At 44.4% G+C, this 24,612-nt stretch overlaps 1 protein-coding gene and 1 pseudogene across 2 annotated transcripts in view; both read right to left on the bottom strand.

Annotated features, from left to right (window-relative positions):
- UBE4A (ubiquitination factor E4A) overlaps positions 1–24,612 on the bottom strand; it is a 51,883-nt gene that overhangs the window by 4,991 nt on the left and 22,280 nt on the right. Inside the window, exons 11-17 of one of the 2 annotated variants that reach the window (XM_036423096.2) lie at positions 22,253–22,557; positions 20,983–21,115; positions 19,274–19,461; positions 16,246–16,346; positions 16,021–16,134; positions 13,476–13,650; positions 2,908–3,044 (exon numbers count right to left, since the gene is read on the bottom strand). In XM_036423096.2, the coding sequence (XP_036278989.1) occupies positions 2,923–3,044; positions 13,476–13,650; positions 16,021–16,134; positions 16,246–16,346; positions 19,274–19,461; positions 20,983–21,115; positions 22,253–22,557 (1,138 nt within the window). In that variant the 3' untranslated portion in view covers positions 2,908–2,922. The remainder of the gene's footprint in view (positions 1–2,907; positions 3,045–13,475; positions 13,651–16,020; positions 16,135–16,245; positions 16,347–19,273; positions 19,462–20,982; positions 21,116–22,252; positions 22,558–24,612) is intronic. The other variant, XM_036423095.2, reaches the window with a different exon arrangement.
- On the bottom strand, positions 9,326–10,398 carry LOC118710559 (annotated as a pseudogene).

The raw sequence follows: 24,612 nt of genomic DNA, 5'->3' as shown, positions 1-24,612 counted from the left end.
GATTACGTGATTTTAGTACATTTTCATTGCAGTAATATTAGAAAATATAGACAAGCAAAAGCAAGTAAGATGTAAAAACTACCATTCAGAAAGAAAGACCTTGCTTATACAGTTGACCCTTGAACAATATAGCCTTGAACTGCGTGGGTCCACTTATATGCAGGTTTTTTTTCAATAAATACTCTAAATGTATTTTTCTCTTCCTTATGATTTTTTTAAATTGATTTTAGAGAGAGGAAGGGGGAGGGATAGAAACATTAATAATGAGAGAGAATCACTGATCTGCTGCCTCCTGCACAACCCTCCACTGGGAATTGTGCTCTGACCTAGAATCAAAACGTTACCTCCTTGTTCATGAGTCCACACTCAACCACTAAGCCACACTGGCTGGGCTTCCTAAGGATTTTCTTAATAACATTTCTTTTCTCTGGCTTACTTTATTCTAAGAATATAGTATATAATACGTAAGACATACATATGTGTTAATCGACTACATTATCAGTAAGGCTTGCAGTTAATAGTAGGCCATTAGTAGTTAACTTCCGGGGAGTCAAAAGTTCTATGTGGGTTTTCCACTGTGAAGGGGTGTGGGTGTCACTAACCCTGCACTGTACAAGGGTGAACTAAATTTTAGTGTAACTTTTTGGGTCTTTTTGTTTGCTTATTTTCAGAGAACCTATCATTAAATCTTTCTAAAACTCTTTACCAAAGGGGAGAGATCAACCAAAGGACTTGTATGCATGCATATAAGCACAACCAACAGATGCAGACACCAGGGGGATGTGGGAATGGGGTGGGGAGATAAGGACACATATGCAATGCCTTAATCAATAAAGAAAAAAAGAAAACGACTCTTTACCAGAAATGTAAAACTCCCAATAGGATAAATTCTAGCAGTTCTGCATTTTGGGAAATGTTCCTTCTGGAAGTCTCCATCTGTCACTCCAACCTGGACTCCTTGCTCTGCAGGTCTGTTGCGTGCTGGTATACGAGCTCCTTCTACCATCATCCCGGGAATTTCCTGTGTGTCTCACAGGATTCCACCTAGCTCCTTCTGGGATGACTCTCATTTAGATAGTGTATCTTTTTTTTTTTTTTTAAATGTTTTTATTGATTTTTAGAGAGAAAGGTAGAGCCTTCTACTGGGATCGTGCCTGTAACCTGGGCATCTGCCCTGACTGGGAATCAAACTGTGACCTCTTGGTTCCTGGGTTAATGCTCAACTGCTGAGCCACACCAGCTGGGTGAGTATATCTTATTATAGCTTTTTAAGAAAGTGCACACTAGCCCTAACTGGTTTGGCTCAGTGGATAGAGCATTGGCCTGCGGACTGAAAGGTTCCAGGTTTGATTCTGGTCAAGGGCATGTACCTTGGTTGCAGGCACATCCCCAGTAGGAGTTGTGCAGGAGGCAGCTGATTGATGTTTCTCTCTCATCAATGTTTCTACCTCTCTATCCCCCTCCCTTTCTCTCTGTAAAAACAAAACAAAACAAAACAAATCAATAAAATATATTTAAAAAAAAAAAGGGGGCACACTGAAAGTAAATTTCATGTCTTCAGATCTGAAAATGCCTTTATACTTTACCCTCTAATAGAATTGGTAGTTTGGCTGGGTATAGGATTCTAGGCCGAAAAAAAATATTTCCCATCAGGAATGTGTTCCAGCTTCAGATGTTACTGTTGTGAATTTCAAAAATGTTTTGATACTTAAACGATTCTATATGATCTTTCTCTCTGGGACCCTTTAGGATCATTTCTTCTATTCTGATTTTCTGAAATGTCACAATGATATATCTTAGTCCAATGGGGTTTTTAAAAATTCTCTGTGCTAGCCTATTGGTGGCTAACTTCAATTTAGAGCAAGCATGTCAAACTTAAAGGGTAGCAAGGGCCAAATAAACAAGGTTTAAGTTTATGTGGGCCGCAAAAAAATAAAAGCTTCATTTTTATAGAAACATAGGTTTACTTTGAAAAGTGTATATATATGTATATATATAAAGAATAAGAGCAACGATAAAATTAGTATCTTCCTGACACTCTGCTACTATCTTTCTTACTTCGGCAGAAATCTCGTTCGCAGTCATTACTTTCAAAACTGCCCCAAGGTGAGTGTCCGTTATTCTGGACCTGACAGGAGACTTATTTCCTTTCATAATTGTAATAACTGCTCACACCGGTAAGTACTTCCAAAACATGGAAATAATTTCTTATGTGTATTTTCAAAGCTGGCAGGTAAATGTTTGTAAAATTCAGGCACGCCAAATTCACTGAATTTTGCCTTTAAATCTGAACCACACTGGATCTCAATTACCTCCATTTGCATTTGATTAGGTACTGATTCTACATTTATTGAAAAAATTGAAGAAAATGAAAACTTGTCTTCCAAAAACTTAAAATCTGCAAACCTTGTTTCAAATTCAGTTCTAAGGCTTAACGTTTTTTGAATGTCTCACCTAAACTTGGTTTGTTCATGTTGCATGTCAGAAAGTACGTTAAATCTTCATTTTCAACTGCTTTCCCCAAAGAACTAGCTTACATGTGGATGCTCTGACTTGGTCACACGTTTGTAATAATTTGATCTTTTCCTGCAGCTTTAAGTTTAATTTGTGTAAGTGTTTTGTTGTATCAACCATGAAGGATAAATTTTGTAACCATATTGTGTCAAAAAACAGGCTTGTGTCTTGATTTTTAGTTATTAAGAACTGACGTATTTCTTCTTTCAAGTCCCAGAATTGTTTAAGAACCATGGAGCAGGATAGCCAACATACTATTATAGGAGGACAAGCCGGAACACCCGCTAACTCACTTAAGAAAGCAGAGAGCTGTTGCTGATTTAAGCTTTGAGATCTTATGAAATTGATACTTTTTTTTTGATAGATGTCAACATCATTTTCCATGTTTATTACCTTCGTGCATAATACTTATTGATATAATGCAATGCATATGATGAATCTTGGATTTGTCATGAAATTTTTTTTTTTTTTGCAGTAATGACACAAAAACCATTGTTTTTTCCAGTCATTTGAAGGAACTCCATCTGTAGCTACAGAAGTTAATTTTGAGAGAGGTAGATTGTATTTTTGCAGAAGTTTAAAAACACAATTAAATATTTTGTCCTGTATTAGTGTTATTCATTAGCACTATTCCAATAATTCCTCAAACGTTGAAATTCATGTTGCAAGCACGAAGAAACACAGCTATCTGAGCTATGCCTCCAATGTCCATACTCTCATCACAGGCAATGGAAAAAGCTTAGAAACCAGGTGATTTTGGTTTGATCTGAATACTTAAATTGTCAGCCAAATCAGTAACTCTTTCCTCAACTGTATTTTAAGACAAAGAGATTGAAAAGACTTCACATTTCCAGGACCGTTTCTGCAGCTTTAATTAGACATTCCGTGATGAAACCACCTTCAAAGGTTTCAGGTGTTTAGCTATTGACTCGGACAAGACGTAGCTTGTGTGCATCCCGCTTCTTGTGATACTGGAGTAACCATGCACTGCTGTTTTCTCCGTCCCAACTTGAGCTCTTTCAACTTTTCTTGTCTCATTAATCCCTTGTAATTATCGTATTTTGATTTATGTTGTTCATAGTGACAATGAATGTTGTATAACTTTGGTACACTAATAGCATTACTACATATCAAGCATATTATTTTAATTTTTACTTCACAGCAAAAATACTCCAATTCCCACTTTTCTTGGAAATTATGTTCATCAGCAATTTTTCATTTATTTTTACTACCACTTGATTTTGATAGACATGCTGAATACAAAGGGCTGAAATAAATGAGTAATCGTTAACATAAAATAGAACATTTTAATAAAAATTAATATTTGTTTTGAACATTAGCTTACCAGACGCCAAATAACTGCACAAATTAATAAGCATAATGCAAATAAACCTATTTTTGTTTTCTGAAAGAGAAATGTTTCCTTTTGTACACACCAAACAAGTCAGTACAACACTAATAACATTGGCTGCTAAAATATTCACTGATACCGTTTCCCCAAAAATAAGACAGTGTCTTATATTAATTTTTTCTCCCAAAGTTGTGCTAGGTCTTATTTTCAGGGGATGTCTTATCTTTCCATGCGCTAGGTCTTATTTTCGGAGGATGTCTTATTTTCGGGGAAACATGGTAGTATTAGTAGAGAAATGGTGCACCTGCATGTAAGGGAAATGAAGGCAACACAATTACAGTAATTAGTCATTAGCGAACGTTGTAGTTTGTTATTAATAATTGGGTAAGATATTATAAAAATTAAGTTACAAAATTTTTATTAAAGCATTTCTTACATACCATTATATTGGCTGGGCCGCATGTGGCCAGCAGGCAGGGAATGTGACATGCTTGATTTAGAGGCTTTTACTCTTGGGGATTTTTTTGGTATTACTTCTTTGATAATTCCCTCCCTAATAGTTTTCTCGTTTGAGACTTTTTAGAGAGATCCTTTATTTTCTTACCCTTTTCATATTTCTGTATCTTTCTGTTCTGCTTCCTTTTTTGAATTCATTTAAAAATTTTTTCTTTCAATTACAGCTGATATACAATATTATATTAGTTTCAGGTGTATACCCTAGTGATTAGACATTACATAACATAAATCTAATACCCATCTGACATCATGCATATTATCGGGTCTAGTAATAATTAATGTTGTTTTTAAACATTTGTTTAAAATCTTGCTTGGCGTTGACTTGTATTGACATAACCTTCAAACACGTGGTATCTACAGAACGTGTGAAGTGCAATTAACAAGTTTTGCTTGAAAAAGTTTGTGTTTGGTTTGTTTTTTGTTGCAAAACTAGGGCTAAGAAGATGGCGGATGAAGAGCATATTCGGCACTGAATGCTTTACGAGTTCCAATTAGGAAGAAAAGCAAGTGAGGCTGCAAAAAACATCTGTAGTGCTCTCAGTCAAGATGCAGTTAGCGCCAGAAAATGCCAGTGTTGGTTTGAGAAATTTCGCGAGGGAAATTTTTCCTTAGATGACAAGAGTGGTCGAGGCCGTGTGTCCAATTTTGATCAAGAAGCTCTTCAAGCTCTTTTGGTGCAAAATCCTCAAATTACCCAACAAGAGCTTGCGACAACTTTAAATTGTTCACAAAAAACAATTTCCAATCAATTGCGTGCACTTGGCAAAGTCCAAAAGTTTGGAAAATGGGTTCCTCATGAGTTGACCGACAACAACCGTAATCAAAGAGTCACAATTTGCAGTTCGCTCCTCTCTCGTCAAAACCGTTTGCCGTTTTTAGAGCAAATTGTTACCGGAGATGAGGAATGGTTGCTGTATGTTAACTTGAAAAGGCGGCCTCAATGGTTGGACAAAAATGAGGCTCCGCAGCCCACGCCAAAACCTGACTTGCATGCAAAAAAAGTGATGTTGTGTGTTTGGTGGAATTTTAAAGGAATTCTTCATTATGAACTTTTACCATCTACCCAAACCATTACAAGTGCAGTGTATAGTGCCCAATTGGGAAAGGTTAGCCCAAGCTTTAAGAGAAAAAGAACCCGCGCTGATTAATCGGAAGGGTGTAATTCTTCACCACGATAACGCACGACCGCATACTGCAAGAATCACTGCTGAAAAACTGCGCCAGTTGGAATGGGAAGTTCTCCCTCAACCTGCATATTCTCCTGATATTGCCCCTTCCGATTACCATTTGTTTCGTTCTTTGCAAAACTTTCTTCTTGGAAAAAAATTTAATAATGAAGAATGCCTCAAAAATGCATTGACCGAATTTTTTGCATCAAAATCACAAGAATTTTACAACAGAGGGATTAAGATGCTTCCTGAGCGTTGGGCACAAGTAGTAGAAAACAATGGCAACTATATTGTTGATTAAATTTTGTTGTATTGTTTAAATAAATTCGATTTAAAAAAGTATTAGAAAACGACATTAATTATTACTAGACCTAATATAAGGATACTAGAGGACCGGTACACAGGTACACAAATTCATGCACAGGTGGGGGTTCCTCGGCCTGGCTGGCGATCAGGGCTGATTGGGGCTGTCTCACCTGGTCCTGGTTAGGGCTGGCCAGCCAGCCGGGGAGTAGGGCCCGCAGGAGGTTGGCTGTGGGAGTGCAATGACCACCAGGGGGCTCCTGCATTAAGCTCCCGCCCCCTGGTGGTCAGTGTGTGAGATACTGGCCGGTCCTCTGATTGTCCAGTGTAATGGTTGCTTTGGCTTTTATATATAGACGAGTGGCCCGGTGCATGAAATCTGTGCACTCGGGGGAGGGCGTTTGCCCTCAGCCTAGCCTGTGCCCTGTGTGAGAGGCCCACAATCCATTGCCCCAAAGTAGGAGGCAACCCCCCAATCCAGGCTCCTCGATGGTCTGTCCTAAAGACAATCTTGCTGACCCCTGGGCCGGGCCACGGTGGAGGCAGACGGACTCCGGCGCATGAAGAGGCCTCTGCCGTGCCTGCCCTGTCCCTGATGCTGCAGGTCCCTGCCCACCCTCGTCTGCTGCACCTGCAGCTCCAGCTGATCAGTCGTTAAGCACGAGGGCGTCCCACCATTTGCATATCACTCTTCATTAGTATAGACTGTGTTCCCTGTGCTGTACTGTACATCCCGTGACTATCCTGTGACTACCAATCTGTGACTTCTCCATCTTTTTACTTTTCACCCAAGCCTGCCCCCTCCCATTAGGCAACCATCAAAATTTTCCCTGTGTCTATGAGTCTATTTCTGTTCTGTTTATTTATTTTGTTTTTTAGATTTAATTGCTGGCAGATTTGTATGTATTCACATTTCATTGTTCACACTTTTATCTTTTTTCCTTCTTTTTAAAGAAACTTATCTATATTGTTTGAAGTATTATAAATGCCTCCCCCTTCCCCCCCCAATATCTTCCCATTGACCCCTCTCACCCCAAACCCACTCCTCCCAGGCCTTCACCACACTTTTCTGTGTCCATGGGCTATACTATTTGCATATAAATTCCCTGGTTAATCTCTCCTCAACCAACTCGCACCTCCTCTGAAATGCATCAGTCTGTTTCATGCTTCTCTGTCTCTGGATCTATTTTGTTCATTAGATTCGACATATGAATTAGATCATGTGGTACTTATCTTTCTCTGACTGACGTATTTTGCTTAGCATAATACTCACCAGGTCCATCCATGCTGTTGCAAATGGTAGGAGTTCCTTCTTTTTAACCGCCACTTAGTAAATGTAATAAAACTTTTTAAATCCACTTATCTGCTGGTGGGCACTTGTTTCCATATCTCAGCTACTGTAGGTTATGCTGCTATGAACTTAGGGGGTGCATAAATCCTTTCTGATTGGTGTTTCTATTTTCTTAGGATATATTACTAGAAGTGGGATAGCTGGGTCAAAACAGAGTTCCATTTCTAACAGAAACTCCATACTGTTTTCCACAGAGGCTGTTCCAGTCTGCATTTCCACCAGCAGTGAAGGAGGGTTCCTTTTTCTCCGCATCTTCACCAGCACTTGTCATTTGTTGATGGTAGCCATTATGACAGGTGAGAGGTGATACCTCATTGCCATTTTGATTTGATCAGTGACTTTGAGCATTTTTCATGTCTCTTGGCCTTCTGTATGTCCACTTTTTAAAAAAAATATATATTTTATTGATTTTTCACAAAGAGGAAGAGAGAGGGATAGAGAGTTAGAAACGTCAATGTGAGAGAATCATCGACCAGCTGCCTCTTGCACACCCCCTACTGGGGATGTGCCCGCAACCAAGGCACATGCCCTTGACCAGAATCGAACCCGGGACCTTTCAGTCCGCAGGCCGACGCTCTATCCACTGAGCCAAACCGGTGCCGGCTGTATGTCCACTTTTAAGAAATGTCTATTTAGGTCCTTTGCCCATTTTTTAATTGGATTGTTTGTCTTCCTTTTGTTAAGTTGTATGAGTTCTTTACGTATTTTGGAAATTTATCCCTTCTCAGCTGTAACATTGACAAATATATTCTCCCATACAGTGGGCTCCCCTTTCAATTTGTTGATGGATTCTTTTGCTGTGCAGAAGCTTTTTATTTTGATGTAATCCCATTTGTTTATTTTCTCCTTAATTTCCTTTGCCCTAGGAGATGTATCAGTAAACAGATTGCTGTAAGAGATGTCTGAGATCTTTATTTCCTTCTTAAAGAAAACCCTTGACCAGCTAGTGTGGTTCAGTGGTTGAGCATCAGCCTATGAATGAAGAGGTCAGGTTTGGTTCCTGGTCAGGGCACATGCCCTGGTTGTGGGCTCAATCCCCAGTAGGCTGTGTGCCAGAGGCAACTGGTCAGATTCTCTCTTAATTAACACTGATGTTTCTCTCTTTCCCTCCCTCTCTAAAAATCAATAAAATACGTATTAAAAAAAAAAAAAAGAAGATCCTTTAACATTTCATGTAGTATAGGTTTGGTGATGATGAACTCCTTTAGCTTTTTCTTGTCTGGGAAGATTTTTATATATCCTTTGATATTAAATGAGAATTTTTACTGATTTCAGAGAGGAAGGGAGAAGAGATAAAAACATCAATAATGAGAGAGAATCATCAACTGATCAGCTGCCTCCTGCAGGCCTCCTACTGGGGATTGAGCTCACAACCTGAGCATATGCGCTGACAGGGAATCGAAACATGAACTCGTGGTTCATAGGTCAACACTCAATCACTGAGTCACACCAGCCGAACTCCGTAATTATTATTTTTTAAATACATTTTAAAAATTGATTTCAGAGAGGAAGGGAGAGATAGAAACATCAGTGAGAGAGAATCAATGATTGGCTACCTCCTGCATGCTCCACACTGGGAATTGAGCCTGCAACCAGGCATATGCCCTGACTGGGAATAGAACCTCCTGCTTTATAGGTTGACAATCAACCACCGAGTCATTATTTTTTATAGGTATTCAATTTTTTGCTCTCTCCCTCCTACTTCTGGCACCAGAATGTTGGAAACTTGAAGTTGTCCCAGATGTTTTTACACTATTGTAATTTTTTTCTTTATGCTGTTCTTGTTGGGTAATTTTTTGCTTCCTTATATTCCAAATTGCTGTTTTCTCAGCTTCATCTACTCTATTGTTCATTCCCTATAAATGATTCTTTATTTGTTTGTATATCCTTCATTTATGACTAGTTTATGGCTCCCATGCCCTTTTTTTTTTGGCTGGATCCAGTGAACTTGATTGATGGTGCATGACAAAACAGGGCTCCTTACGCCCCTTCCCTTCCTCAGGAGGTAGGGGGTGGAAATGGTGGTCAGGAGATTCTCATTGTGTCGGGGGACTGATCCGGGGCAAGGACTCCCCAGAGCTGAGGGCCCTCTTCTCACTGGGGCTGGTGGTCCAAGGGCTCTTAGTCCTTGGAGGCCATGTGTTCCATAAGGTCCACCATTGTTGCTGTAGCCAAATTCATTGTCAGACCAGGAAATGAGCTTGACAAAGTGGTCATGAGGGCAATGCCAGCCCCAGCATCAAAGGTGGAGGAATGGCTGTCACTGTTAAATTCGCAGGAGACAACCTGGTCCTCAGTGTAGCTCAGGATGCCCTTGAGGCGGCCCTCTGACGCTGCTTCACTACCTTCTTGATATCATCGATTTGGCAGCTTTCTCCAGGTGGCAGATCAGTGCCACAACCGCACATTGGGGGTGGGGACACAGAAGGCCATGCCAGTGAGCTTCCCATTCAGCTTAGGGATGACGTTGCCCACAGCCTTGGCAGCACCAGTAGAAGCAGGGATGATGTTCTGGGCAGCCCCTCTGCCGTCACGCCACAGCTTCCAGAGGGGCCATCCAAGGTCTTCTGGGTGGCGGTGACTGCATGGACTGTGGCCATGAGTCCTGCCACGATGCCAAAGTTGTCATGGATGACCTTGGCCAGGGGGGCCAAGCAGTTGGTGGTGCAGGAGGCATTGCTGACAATCTTGAGGGAGTTGTCATACTTGTCATGGTTCACACCCATCACAAACACGAGGACATCCGCAGAAGAGGCAGAGACAATGACCCTCTTGGCTCCTCCCTTCAAGAGAGCCCCAGCCTTCTCCATGGTAGTGAAGACACCAGTGGACTCCACTACATACTCAGCACCAGCATCACCCCATTTGATGTTGGTGGGATCTCACTCCTGGAAGATGGAGATGGATTTTCCACTGATGACAAGCTTCCTGTTCTCAGCCTTGACTGTGCCTTTGAACTTGCCACAAGTAGAATCATACTGGAACATGTAGACCATGTAGTGGAGGTCAATGAAGGGGTCAGTGATGGCGACAATACCCACTTTGCACGAGTTAAAAGCAGCCCTGGTGACCAGGCGCCCAATGAGGCCAAATCCGTTCACTCCGACCTTCAGGTTGTGGCTGCTGGCACAGTGCAGGAGGAGAGGCTGTCTGACGAACAGGAGGAGCAGAGAGCCCATGTCCTTTTTTTATCCTGTTGAAGTTCTCTCTAACCTCATCTACTCTTCCTCTAATTTCACTGAACATTCTTTTAACCATGTTTTGAACTCTGCATCTGGTAGATTGCTTGTATTTTCTTTTTTTTTTTTTTTAACTTTTCTGGAGTTTTGTTCTGTTCTTTCACTTGGGACATGTCCCCTCATTTTGGCTGTCTCCCTGTGTTTGTTTCTATGTGTTAGGTAGAGCTGCTACGCCTCTCAGGCTTGGTAGAGTGACCTTATGTAGTAGATGTCCTGTAGGGTCCAGTGGCACAGCCTCCCTGATCACCCAGCTGGGTACTCCGTGTGTGCCACCATGTGGGCTGTGAACACCCTCCTGTTGTAGGTGAGCTTTAATTGCTGTTGGCATGTTAATGGAAGAAGTTTACTCCCAGGCTGACCAGCTGCAAGGACTGGCTGCCACCACGGTGTAGGATTAGCTGTGCAGGGGCCCACCCCGTAAAGCAAGACTTACTTCAGCAGGTCTGTGGTGCCCGCTGAATCTGCCCCTCTGTGTGTAACTTGTGAGGTGGTTGGCTGGTACTCTGATGTAGTCTGAAGTTGTCCACCAAGTATACTGGCTCTGGGGCCTACCAGGAGGTGCAGGTCAAGGACAGCCACTGCCCATGTACTTGCCTGTGGAGATAGTTGCTACCTGTGCTGGGCTTGGAGATGCTCAGGAGAGGCCAAATTGCAAACCAAGGCCAGCTGCTGCTAGTGCTTGGCCTGGGGCAACTTAGCAGAAGTATGGGGAACACTGAGGCCAGATGCTGCTTGTTTGAGAGACTTTAGGTAAATTTGAAGGCCATTGATATGGAAAAGTCACTGGAATCAGCCTGTGTTGATTGGCAAGTTGGTGGGGAGGGGGGGGTCTCGGAGTCATCAGGTGTGTTGAACATTAATAGCCAGTTGATTGAGACTCAGATATGGCCACTACCTGTAACTCTGTGCAGGGGGAGCAAAGGACTATGGCCTCTGCCAGCACTTCACTCTGGGAGAAAGCTGCTCCTCCAGCTCTCAACCTGGTGCCAGACAATTCAGTTCCTCCCTGGATGTCCCTAGTGCCTTTCAAGATGCTGCCCCATAGCTGGAACTAAGAGGGAGTCTGAGTGAATGCATATGTGGGTCCTTTAAGAGGAACTGCCTGGGACTCCAGCAGTCTTACTCTCCATCAGCCTCAATCCCCACTGGTTTTTCAGGCAGAAGTTATGGAGACATCTCATCTTGGCTCTGGAACCCTGGGATGGAGGGGCCTCGTGTGGGGCTGAGACCCCTTGCTCCTCTGGGAGATTCTCTGTAGCAGAGATATCCTTCCTTCCTTCCTTTTTTTTTGAAGATTTAAAATAATTGATTTTTAGAGAGGGGGGGAGAGGTAGAGAGAGAAACATCAATGTGAGAGCAAAACATCACTGCCTCCTGGATATCCTCCCTAATCCCCCCTCTGGGGATTGAGCTTGAAACCCAGGCATGTGCTCTGCCCGGGAATTGAACTGGCAACCTTTTAGTGCATGGGACAATGCCCAACCAAGCCACAATGGCCAGGGCTCCCTCTCATATTTTATCTGTCACATGTTGGCATGGATCAAGCCCATTCCGCATCTCCACCTGATGTGGCTTCTTTAAATGCTTAGTTATATGACTTTCATTCAGCTAGATTTTAGGAGGTTCTCAATGATGGTTGTTCTGTAGTTTAGTTTTTTGTTTTTACATGCAATGACCCCCACGCCCCAATTTTTTCTTATTGCTTTCAGAGAGGAGAGGGAGAGACAGAAACATCAATGATGAGAGTGAATCATTGACTGGCTGCCTTCTGCAAGTCCCACACTGAGGATTGAGCCTGCAACCTGGGCATGTGCCCTGACTGGGAATGGAACCGTGACTTCCTGGTTCATAGGTCGATCACTCCATCATAGAGCCACGCAGGCCGGGCTGTATAATTTTAATTCTAATGTGCTTGTGGGAGTCCTTTCTGTTCTGTTCTCAAGAGTTCCTTGAATTTATGTCTGACCCTTCTACTGAAGCTCTATCTTCTCATCCCTCTGAGATTATGTATGAACAAGTTCATGAAAGTGTTCATGTATTACCCTGGCTGGTGTGGCTTAGTTGGCTGGGCGTTGTCCTGTACACCTCAAGGTTGCCAGTTTAATTCCTGTTAAGGGCACATGCCTGGGTTGTGGGCTCAATCCCCAGTGGGACATACGTAGGAGGCAGCCGTTTGACATTTGGCCCTCATACTGATTTTCTTAAAATATGTGTTTTATTAGAGCGAGAAGAAGGGCAAAGGACAGAGATAGAAACATTGATGAGAGATAAACATTATCAACTGGCTGCCTCCTGTACACCCTCTACTGCAGACTGAGCTAGCAACCTGGGCATGTGCCATGACTGGGAATAAAAAACCAGTAATCTCTTGGTTCCTGGGTCAATGCTCAACCGCTGAGCCACACTGGCCAGGTGTACTAATTTTCTCTCCCTTTCTCTCTCTAAAAACCAATAAACTGAAAGAAAAACTGTTCATATATTATCTGTGTTTCATGCTAGATTTCGTTAAATGTCTGGTGATTCTTGGTTGTCATTTTGCATGAAATCAATATAAAAATTATTAATAAATATTTCTTTTTTAATACTAAGTTTTGCAGTATGTATTTCCTTTTTGCACATCTCAATTCAAACTAGGCACATTTTAAGCATCTGATAGCTATGTGTGGCAAGCGGTGACTGCGTAGCTGCAGAGGGGTGAGATGAATGTCTGTCTGATCTACCACGATCAATCAGAGTTCCAGACTAGTGTTCAGGTTAATTCTCTCCTCTCCACCCACTATGTTCACATGGCTCACTGTCCTTAAGGACCTACACCCATGTGTGCTTTCCGGCAGCAGTGAGGTGGCCTTTCCTCACCCCATGTCAACCAGGCAGCCTCACGTTTCCCGAGCCTCTGCAGTGGTTCACTTCTCCCCCTACTGCGAGGGCACCGGCACAGAGCCCCAATACTGAGTTCCAGCCGGGCTGGTACCACAAATGAAGCAGCTCTTGGCCGCTGAATCTCTGGGGAAAGCAGTGCTCTGTGTACTCACCTGATGTCAGAAAGGCAAGGGTGCCAATTGTTTCATTGGACATGATGTTATGGAAACGGGCCAGCTGTCCGAACATCTGCAGGCCAGCTTCCTTCTCGCGGCGGGCTTCTGGGGTCAGACTGTCCCATTCACCTCGGTCCTTCTCAATCTGCTGGATCTTTATCTTGCTCAGATACTATGGAAATCAGAGAAGTTCAGTTGAAGGGAAGACCAGACTTGAGGTCCCATTTAAAATCGAGGCCAAATGCCGAAACCGGTTTGGCTCAGTGGTAGAGCGTCGATCTGCAGACTGAAAGGTCCCGGGTTCGATTCCGGTCAAGGGCATGTACCTTGGTTGCGGGCACATCTCTGGTATGGGGTGTGCAAGAGGCAGCTAGTTGATGTTTCTCTCTCATCGACGTTTCTAGCTCTCTATCTCTCTCCCTTCCTCTGTAAAAAATCAATAAAATATATTAAAAAAAAATAAAATAAAATCGAGGCCATTATGCTGGGATGGCCACAGAGACATGAGGCTTTATTTCTCAGCAGAAGGCTGAAGCTAAAAGAGAAATTTTGGGGGGAAAAGAAAAATTGTGGCTCCATATAGTTTTGTTTCAGCCTAGGTAGACTTATTGGCAATTCCCTTAGAAATATTATCCTATCTAATAAAGAGGGAATAAGCTACTAATTTATCCTCACACCATCATAAAGATGGTTGCGCCCACAGCCAATAAGGAGGGAATATGCTACATGACTGCCACGTCCTCAAAGATGGCAGCGCCCACAGCCACAAGATGGCAGTGCTCAGTCTCATCTTGCCATGCACCTGCCTCCGGAGTCCCCAAGGCCCCCCCGTCCCCCAGCCGCCCAGGGCAGGCCCGAGGCACAGGCAAGCCTCAGATGGCAGCTGCCCAGCCGCCCACGGCCGGCCGAGGCTCAGGCAACCAGGACCAGCCGAGGCTTGCACTGCTGGCAGGGGCAGCAGCAGAGGTGTGATGGGGCATCACCTTCCCCTGATCGCCAGGTTGCCTTGTGCGCCTGAGGGCTCCTGGACTGTGAGAGGGGGCAGGCCGGGCTGAGGGACACCCCGTCCAGTGCATGAATTTTCATGCACCGGGCCTCTAGCAGAGAATAAGTGGTATAATATTGTATATGAAACCCAGGCAAAAATAAACAGGATGAAAAAGCGAATGAACCCTTTCTGAATGATGGAAAAAATAAAATAAAACCCCCCAAAACTGTATAAAAAACAAAGCTTTCTCATACATGCAAGACACCAGGAAGAACCATATTTAGAACCCTCCTTTGCTGTTACAGCAAACGTGTTAAAATTACAGTCCCATGAAAATGCCATCTGGGTCATTGTTTGTATTACACAGCTCTTGCTTAGAAGGGTCTGTTTATTGTTTTCTAAGAAAATCTATCTAAAGGCTTACAGGATTACTAGAAGCCCGGTGCATGGATTCATGCACCAGTGGGGTCCCTCGGCCAGGCCTGCACCCTCTCGCAATCTGGGACTCTTCAGGGGATGTCAGATTGCTGGTTTTGGCCTGATCCCCGCAGGCCAGGCCGAGGGACCCTATTATGAATTTAAGATCTTTGGTTAATTTCTTCCCGTCCCTCCTCCTCCCTTCCATCTGCAATTCATCAGTCTGTTCCATGTTTCTATGCCTGTGCATTGAGTGTCTGCTCCTGGTGGCTAGTGCATGTCATAACTACCGGTCGGAATGGCCAAGTGGTCATTTAGGCATGCATGTATGTATATATATGTAAGAAAATTTTCTCACAAATTAAAGCTGCTGGGAGACTGCTAATCAATGGGAGGAGCTCATGGCTCTCCAATAGGCTACCCTCAGGATTTCCCTGCCTCCTCTCCAGCGGGTCACTGCCCTGCATGCCCCTTTGCAGACACAGGAAGTTTTTACTTGAGCAACAGGCAGCTCCACAGGGATGGTCCAGGATACCATACCCCAAGGGGCTGAGAGGCACCAGCTGTCCATGTGGTGAAAGCCATGTTTCTATACAGCTAAAGATTTGGGAGGTAGTGGAGAGATGGAGAGTATTGATTTGGGAGGCAGTAGAGAGAGATGGAGAGTATTGGCAAGTTAGTCTTTACATGAAAAAACAACCCAAGCTAGTTATTTTTCATGTAGTGGTGTAAAAAGTACAGTCTTTCAGGAGAGGGATAAGAAGCCTTGCCTCAGAGAGCCAGTTACTAATGTGCTGAGATGGAAAAGACTGAAGAGAAAGTCACTGACCAAATGCGGGGTCCTGGCTCCTGGGGGCCTAGCCTCGTTAGTTCTGACAGTCTACCTCAGTCTGGCCTCATCATACGTTCTTTTCTACCTTTTGCCAAGGCATTATCCCAGCTCGAGGCTTCAATGAGCCTTGCTTTTGGTCTTTAATGAAACCACACTTGAGCTCTGTAATGGGAAGGCTGGTAGTACTCTGCTACTTGCAGATTCCTGATGCCTGAGAGCGGTACTAGAAGCGTGATGACAAGGTTAAAAGCATGGACCGGGCCTGAAGTGAAGGCAGAGGAGCAGTGAATCTGCTGGTGTTTTACCTGGATGGCTTCATCCAAAAGGAAGACGGCGTCGTTCATTAGCAGGTTAAGAAAGCGGAGGAAAAGTGGGGGGTTCATGGCTTCTAGATTCTTGGAGGCATAGTCAGCCAAATCCTGTAAGCCCCAGTCCAAGAGAAAACCATTTTAGTGCTGGACCGCAACTTACGGGGTTTATCTGAAACAAAAACTCTGATAATGTAGTTTAGTTGCATCGAAAGCTCTCACCTTAATGCTCTCCCGATAGGTATCTGCTCCCCACATGTACCTTAGGATGGGATACATGGGACGGCGGTAATTGAACTTCTGTTCAAACTGATGGGGGTCTCCTGGAGTAAGGCAAGAGCACAACCCGCCACGTGTTAAAGGTGCCATTGGAGAGTAAGAGCTTATGTCTACGTGGAGCCATTTCCCCTTACTCTGAATGTGTCAAGGCTGACAACATCTGCCTGGAGAGTTCATAAAGGCCTAGATCTGTAGGCAAGCATTTGCTTACTTCCTCACTGACAGCAAAAGGATACTTACACAGAGGAGGACGAGGACTGAGCTGCACAATAAAAGCCAAGGGAACAAACGCTTCCACACGAAATAGAGTATTTATCAGGCTCTGAATGAGCCTCTGCCTGCCACCCTGCAGACAGCCACGTGCAGATGGGAAATCAAATAATCCCCGCAATCCTCAGATAACATGCCAGCTGTGTGGCCAACTCCTCCCTTTCCCTTCATTCCTTCCCTTTTCCTTCCTTTCTCTCCTTTCTTTTCTTTTTTCCTTCCCTTCCTTTCTTCAATATATTTTTATTGATTTCAGAGAGGAAGGGAAAGGGAGATAGAAACATCAATGATGGGAGAGAAGCACTGATTGGCTGCTTCCTTTATGACCCCCACTAGGGATTGAGCCTGCAACGTGGGCATGTGCTCTGACCAGGAATCAAACCTGGGGCCTTCAGTCTGCAGGCCAACACTCTATCCACTGAGCCACTCTGGCCAGGGCCGTTTCTTAATTACTCTGAAAAATCAGGACAGAAGCTGAACATCTGAGGCTTATATTGCGTTTGACCACTAGAGCATACAGGTCGGGTCACATAATAAAGAAAGAGCATGAGGTGTGGAGTTAGAAGACCTAGGTTTTCCTTCCTTTCCTTCCACATAATGCAAATCTCTTAACCTTCTGCAACTTTCACTTCCTTTGACATAAGAAAGGGATTATATATCCTGAGATAATTGCAGCAATTTATTGTATAACTTATGTGCTATGAGATAATAAGGTAACTGCAGCAATTTATTGCTCATTTTTTTTTTTTTAATATATTTTATTGATTTTTTAGAGAGAAGAAGAGAGAGGGACAGAGAGTCAGAAGCCAACGCTCTATCCACTGAGCCAAACCGGTTTTGGCTATTGCTCAATTTCTTATATTATGAAGATTTACATGCATTATTTCACTTCAACCCATTTTATAGACAAGGAAACCAAGGCTCAGGTGAACAAGTGACAAAATCAAAATCTAAAGATGAGAAGGCAGTCAATATGTTCAGCTGTTGAGGCTCAGTAGTTGAGCATTTACTTATGGACCAAGAGGCTGCCTATTTGATTCCCAGTTAGGGCACATGCCTGGGTTTCGGGCTTGATCCCCAGTAGGGGCATGCAGGAGGCAGCCAATTGATGGTTTTTATCCATGTTTCTCTCTCTAAAAAAAAGCAACACAAAGATATTTAAAAAAATTAAATGTCTCTTTATAATTGTCTAAGAACTATGCGATACACCTCAAGCTAGTATAAAATAGTGTGTGTGTGTGTGTGTGTATATATATATATATATATATATGTATATATATATACATATATATATATATATATATATTTTTTTTTTTAAGATATATTTTATTGATTTTTTACAGAGAAGAAGAGAGAGGGATAGAGAGTTAGAAACATCGATGAGAGAATCACAGATTAGCTGCCTCTTGCACACCCCCTACTGGGGATGTGCCCTCAACCAAGGTACATGCCCTTGACTGGAATCGAACCTGGGACCCTTCAGTCCACAGACCGATGCTCTATCCACTGAGCCAAATCGGTTTCGGCAAATAATATTGAATGTAAAGTGTGATGGACAAATAAAATTAAAGAAATAACAAATGTTGTATTTGTCATTGGATACAAGGACATCCCCTTTAAGAGGGGTCTTGCTCTGGCCAGTGTGACTCATTGGTTGGAACGCCATCCCATACACCGAAAGGTTGTGAGTTCGATTTCTGGTCAGGGCACACACCTAGGTTGTGGGTTTGATCCTTGAGTGGGGCATGTACAAAGGCAAGCAATTGGTGCTTCTCACATTGATGTTTCTCTCTCTCTCTCTTCTCTCTAAAACAGAAACAAAGAAACAAAAACAAACAAACCTCGGTGAAGATAAAAAAAATAATTAATAAAAAATAAAAAGGGTCTCAAATAACTGCTTAACATCCTGTTTTCTGGTTGAGATGGGGTATTGTTCACTCAGACACAGCATCTCAGGGTGAGAGCTCAAAAGGCCAAGAGAGAAAGGGAGTTTTTCTTGCTGGTTTTCTTTTGTTAATCCTCACTGGAGAATACTTTTTCCCTTTGCTTTTCAGAGCAAGTGGAAGGGAGGGGGAAAGGAAGCGGGGTGGGGAAGGAGAGAGAAAGATTGAGGTTGACTGGTTGCCTCTGGAATGCACTCCAGCCTAGAGCGGGGAGCAAATCGCAACCTAGGTATGTGCCTTTGACCCGGAATCCAACCCTTGACCCTTTGGTGTGCAGGTTGACACACTCTAACAGCTGAGCAACACTGGCCAGGGAGCCTGCTGCTACTCTTAATCTAACAAATTAGACTGTTACACAGTATGGATAAAAGAATATCTCAACCAGAACAGTCTCATTATCCACTATTCTGCAATTCTGAGGCAGAGAAAATAGACTCGGGTTTTAATCAGACAGCCTAATTTATTCGAGTATGGTTTGATCAAGCCGTATATAATAAAGTTGGTAAGAGTATGTGCTTTTTTTGAGGAGGCAGACCTAAACCTACCACTCAGTTGTATGACAATTTAATCTTTTTGAGGATCCATGTCCTTATACGTAAAAATGAGGATAATACAGTAAAATTTTCCAGATTGTGACAAAGTCAGGTGGCACACAGTAGGGTGTCAATAAATGATGGCTGATGACGCTTTTCTGATATTCAGATACTGACCAAACTATGAAATTGCACAAGTATCAGCTTTTTCGTTCTTGTCTGCTTTACCTGTGAATTCAATGTCCACAAAGACCTTGATCAGAGCTTCCGCAAGGTGGGCCGCGTAGGGAAAGTTGCAGAACACACGTTTCCGGTGGAACACACTCGACACCAGGGGACTCGGGGTCTGATCCAGGTGGGGCATCACTGCTTCCAGCACCTCCGCCAGCTTGGCCCTCAGGTGGGGATTCTTCATCCTGCAAACAGGGCAGAAAGCAAGCTGAGTGGGTAGATTTAAAAAATGTTTTCTTTTCTTTATTTGATGGCGACAACAAAGACTTTGGTTTAGTACTTAAACCTGAAGTCACTGGTGACCCTTCTCTGCAGGCAGAGTGACCAAAGACATCAGTCTGTGAGGAAAACTGGAAGAGGCAGCGTGAGCCGAGCGGCGCCAGGCGAGCCAGAGCCAGACTGCTCCCGAGGACTGTGCCCTGCAGCGCTTTCTCTGACAACACTTTCAGCACTGCATTGCGCCGCATCTTCCTAAACGCAAAACAGCAGCCCTCACAGTAAACCCCATTTCCCAGAAGTGCACACAAGACATTCAGAACCACAACTGCTCTTTCTTTCCCTTTTTCCTCTGAACATGGGGTGTTTGTCTCTTGTGCTTTCTTCTTCTATGCGTTTAAGGGCTGTTTGAAAACGATTTCATTATCTTCATTATCATTCATTTCAGCCACTTCAGACTTTCATTTCTCCAAAAATATTGGTGTAGGGGGTGCGGGGCCTGGCTGCCGTCCTCTCAGGAGTATGAAGAGTAACTGAACCCTCCTTTTTCTCCTTCTTAGGTCAGGTGGCGTGGCCGTGCCCTCTACAACCACCATGCCCAAAGCGTCCAAGCCAAGGAGTCAAACTCTCCACGGGAGCAGACATCCCATGGCAGCACTGTGGGAACAGGGCTCTGCGGTTTCAAGGCGTCAGTTTCTGGGGGACAATGCAGGGGATACCATCCAGCTTTGAGGTGACAGCTTACCAAGTGAGGATAAGTGCTTGCGTTTGTGTTTACTCTAAGCCGTCGTGTGCTTCTCTGTAACGCGTTCTCTCCTGCTTACTATGCTGACTGCTTCGTCAGGGACACACTGCCTTTCCAAGCCTCCGAGCAAGGCCCCGGGAGCCACTCTCCGTCACCTGGGTGCGCACAGGCGCCCGGTAAGAACTTGCTGACTGTTTTCTCATCAGACAGCTCAGCACAGTGAAGGGTCGCTTTACATACTTCTCCCTGACATGGCTCCAGGGACTGGGCTCATTCTCTCCCCCAGAGCCGGTCTACACTGTTTGCCTCCAGAACAAACCAGAGAGGCATCTGCCGCCAGTGAGATCATCCTTAGGCAAAGACTAGAAGCGATGAACGAGCAAACCTTGAAGTCAGAAAGCATTTACCTAAGTTTACTGCTCACCCAAACTGGCCATGAGCAAACTACCTCATGCGGTTATTAAAGACCATCAGCACCTGCTGCCACGGGCAGGCTTCTGTACCAGGTGAGCTTCACCAGCTGGCAGGCAGTGCATGCCTATCAGGCACCTCACCGGGAAGTCCAGATTCCCTGTGGGCAAAGGCCTCTGCCTGGCAAGAGTGGGGTTTCTGGCTCCCCACAGGATGGTCAGGTGACTGACAATGTGACAGCTTCTGGAGGAACCCTTGGAGCGCTGTTGTCCTCGGAAAGAAGTCTCCGAACGCTTTGCGGCTCTAACCAGGGAAGCGGAACCCCAGCGGTCACCTTTCTATGCTGCCCGTGAAGACGGTGACGAAGTGAAGCACGTGCTCCAGGGAGTCTGCGGACGTCTCCAACATGTCATCGGCAAAGCGGCGGAGGAAGATGAGGAAGTCACCCAGGTTGTCTGCAAAGAATTCTGGAAAAAAAGTCACTAGAATCAGCCAAATGCCTGACTTTCTGTACATACAAATCCACACTGTACTCAGTGAAGGTTACAGTACCCAATGTCTTGTAGGTGCTAGGAAGGGTGATAAGTTAGTAAGTGTAGAGTCTCCTTTAAAAGTGTCAATTTTTATTTTTATCCAATAATGTAAGAGCAGTAGGGACACGAAAATACTGCTAACACATCAGGGCAGTTTCAGAGTGTATGGGTTTTCCACACTCAACCATAACTGTGCACGAACAGCCCTTTAGACGTCTGAAAGATCTTAAAGACTCACTAGGTGACGGAGCTAGCCAGTCTCCAGGGTGGCCCTAACCTCCTGGCACTCATGCCCTGGGCGTCCCGCCCTGCACTCCTCAGGGTAGAGGACACACCCGGAGGCATACACAGCTGGTGGCATGTCCGTTCCATGATCAGTTGTACGAGCAGCACCCATGGCCCTTGCTCTGCGGGGAGCCAGCCGCCCGATCAGGAGTGGCACTGAGGAGGGACCTGCGTGGTCTAGAAGAGGCCAGCAGGCGCCACGGGACAGGCCTGTGAGCAGATCCGTCAGCGATGGCCGAACCTCACACAAGACCCAGAATGGGAAACATGCAGCGAGGCTGCTCCTGGGTCCCTGACACCAGACACGGTGTGGGCTGTTTGCTGTTTTACAGTTTCTGTGTTTTGGGATAATTTATTACTCAACAATGGATGACCAATACAGTTATCAAAAACATATAATCTGATTTTCATGGACAACACCTGTCAACCACATATATATACAATCTCCCTTCCTGGTTAACCAATAGGAAGTGATTTCTCCATAAAGACTAGCATAGGGAGAATTAGATAAATTTCCAAGTTGAGCAACAAACAATATTAATGATGGAAACTGACAGCTGGAACCCCTGACTCTAAAAAGCCTCTGTCTTCTGATGTGCACAGCGGAGGCCACAGGCTGAGGACGAGGCTGGCAGCCCCCACGCATTCACCAGGAGATGGCATCTGCAAGTAGGAGGAGTTTGTCCAAAAACAGCTGGATGATAACTAAGAAAGGATTTAACTTCCAAAGTGACCCAGTCAAAGCCGGTGGCTGTAAACAGGAAGTCCCTAAGGAGGCCCGCTTACCTGGCACGTAGGCCAAGGAGCCGTAGCCATCGGGCAGAGGGAAAGTCAGCTCTACGGGCTGGGCGCCCTCATTGCCTATGGCCAGCTGAACCAGGAGAACGGCCAGGGACACCTGCAAGTTGAGGCAGTTTTGTAGCATCTGTGGCTCAGTCATGGCGGTCTTGGTAGAGAGATAGATGGTCATCAGTCGCTCAAACTGCTCACGCAGGTTGTCAGCCGCAGGGCTAGAGCTTTGCTGAGCTTCCCGCCAGGCGACCTGCAGCCGGTGCAGATTTTGGTTGATTTTTACCATCTGATCATGCAACCTGCCTCCAAGAAAGCAGAAGAGACTGGGTCAGGAGGCTCATATAGGGATAGCTGAGTACTTTCTATCCCAGAAATACAAATCCTCATCCTATGTAATAGAAGCCTAATATGCTAAGTGTCTGATCTTCCAGTTGGCCATTCAACCAATCAAAGTGTAAGATGCTAATGATATGCTAAGGCTGCTCAACCAGTTACTATGATATGCACTGACCAACAGGGGGAGACATTCCAACTGGTAGGTTAGCTTGCTGCTGGGGTCCAGCTGATTGGGACAGAACAAGATGGGCCAGATACACCCTGGAGCCCTTCCATAGTCACTCCCTGGCTGGCCCACCTTTGGTGTCCCTCCCCGTCTCTGATCATGCACCACTGGGTCCCTCTGGCTGGCCTGTGTCCTCTCACAATCCGGGACCCCTTGGGGGATGTCGGAGAGCCCGTTTCGGCCTGATCCCTCAAGGCCAGGCTGAGGGACCCCACTGGTGCACAAATTTGTGCAGTGGGCCTCTTTTATTTTTATAATAGTTTTTTGTATCTTTAAAATATCTATCTATCTATCTATCTATCTCTATATATATATTTCTTATTAAGAAGAAGGGAGAGGGAGAGAGATATATAGAAACATCAATAATGAGAATTACTGATCAGCTACCTCCTTCATGCCCCCTACTTGGGATTGAGCCTGCAACCTGGGCATGTGCCCTTGACCAGATCAAATATGGGATCTTTCAGTCCACAGACAAACACTTTATCCATTAAGCCAAACTGGCTAGGGTCAAATCCTCATTAATTTATTCTAGTATCTCTTTTAGGATATAGGAAGTTGCAATTAAGACAATACAGAAGACACCCATGAAAGTTATTGACAAGAAAGCGGCAGGGGGCACAGCACTGGAAAATGTTACCAGTCTTCAACATAATAACAAGTAATTACAAATAGTAGGCAGGGTGCAGGCTGGGATATTACTATGTCAAATAAATTACTAAGCAAAGTACAAGAAGCCCAGGAGGAGTTCGACAACCCACAAGTGCAATGATTGTACTTGGATATAGTGATATGGACCGTTTTTCCATGGTTAGAAGAGAACTAAAGCCCTGGTTGGTGTACCTAAGTGGCTAGAGCATCGGCTGTTGCAGGTTTGATTCCTGGTCAAGGTTCGATCCCTGTCCCGGTCCAGGCGCATGTGGGAGGCAACCAGTCCATGTGTCTCTCTCTCCTCCCCACCTTTCTTCCTCTCTCTCTAAAAATCAATGGAAAAATCCCCAAGGAGTGAGGATTAAAAAGAGGCTCAACAGTAATAAAGAACACCTATAAGCAAGCAGCCACTGGGGCAACGTAAAAGCTTCTGCTGTTCAGTATCTGTTATCTGTCACAAAGGGCCAGCCAAATGTTCTCTAAGGAAAGGAAGACCCACAATTCAATGTTATGGGTCGTTTCTCTATGTGCACAGTCCAGACCACCTTCTTCGGCCCTGTCAGCGGTCTGGGGGAGTAGCCTTCCTGGGCAACTAGATGACATTCACGTCTGTGTTTGAATCTAGGTGGCTGAACGGGCCAAAAACATGTTCAATTGTTATCTAGTGTCTCATTTAAATTGTCAATGAGAGGGATAGAAAAACTCTCTAATAAAGATGTAATTTCATTTTTTAAGAGATCTGCTAAGTTTTGAACAAGGCACTGTCAATTTAAATACTCTGATAAGATATTAAAAAACAGCCACCCTCAATATCCCAGCCTACAGACCAGAGGTGGGGAACCTCTGGCCCATGGAATCATTTGGTCTGGCCCTGCCATGGCAATAGGGGCGAATTAACTAAATGTCTACACATTTAATAATTAATTAAATTAGCCCACATATAGCAGGCTAATTTTTTAATTTTATTGACTTTTTATGGAGATGAAGGGAGAGGGATAGAGTTAGAGACATCAATCAGCTGCCTCCTCACACCTCCTACTGGCCATGTGCCTGCAACCAAGGTACATGCCCTTGATTAGAATCGAGCCTGGGACCCTTCAGTCCACAGGCTGATGCTCTATCCACTGGGCCTAACCCATTA

This window comes from Pipistrellus kuhlii, unplaced genomic scaffold, assembly GCF_014108245.1.
Source record: "Pipistrellus kuhlii isolate mPipKuh1 unplaced genomic scaffold, mPipKuh1.p scaffold_m20_p_77, whole genome shotgun sequence".
Classification (NCBI taxonomy): Eukaryota; Metazoa; Chordata; class Mammalia; order Chiroptera; family Vespertilionidae; genus Pipistrellus; species Pipistrellus kuhlii.
Note: the sequence above shows the minus strand (reverse complement) of the source record. Positions and strands in the feature narration are given on the sequence as shown.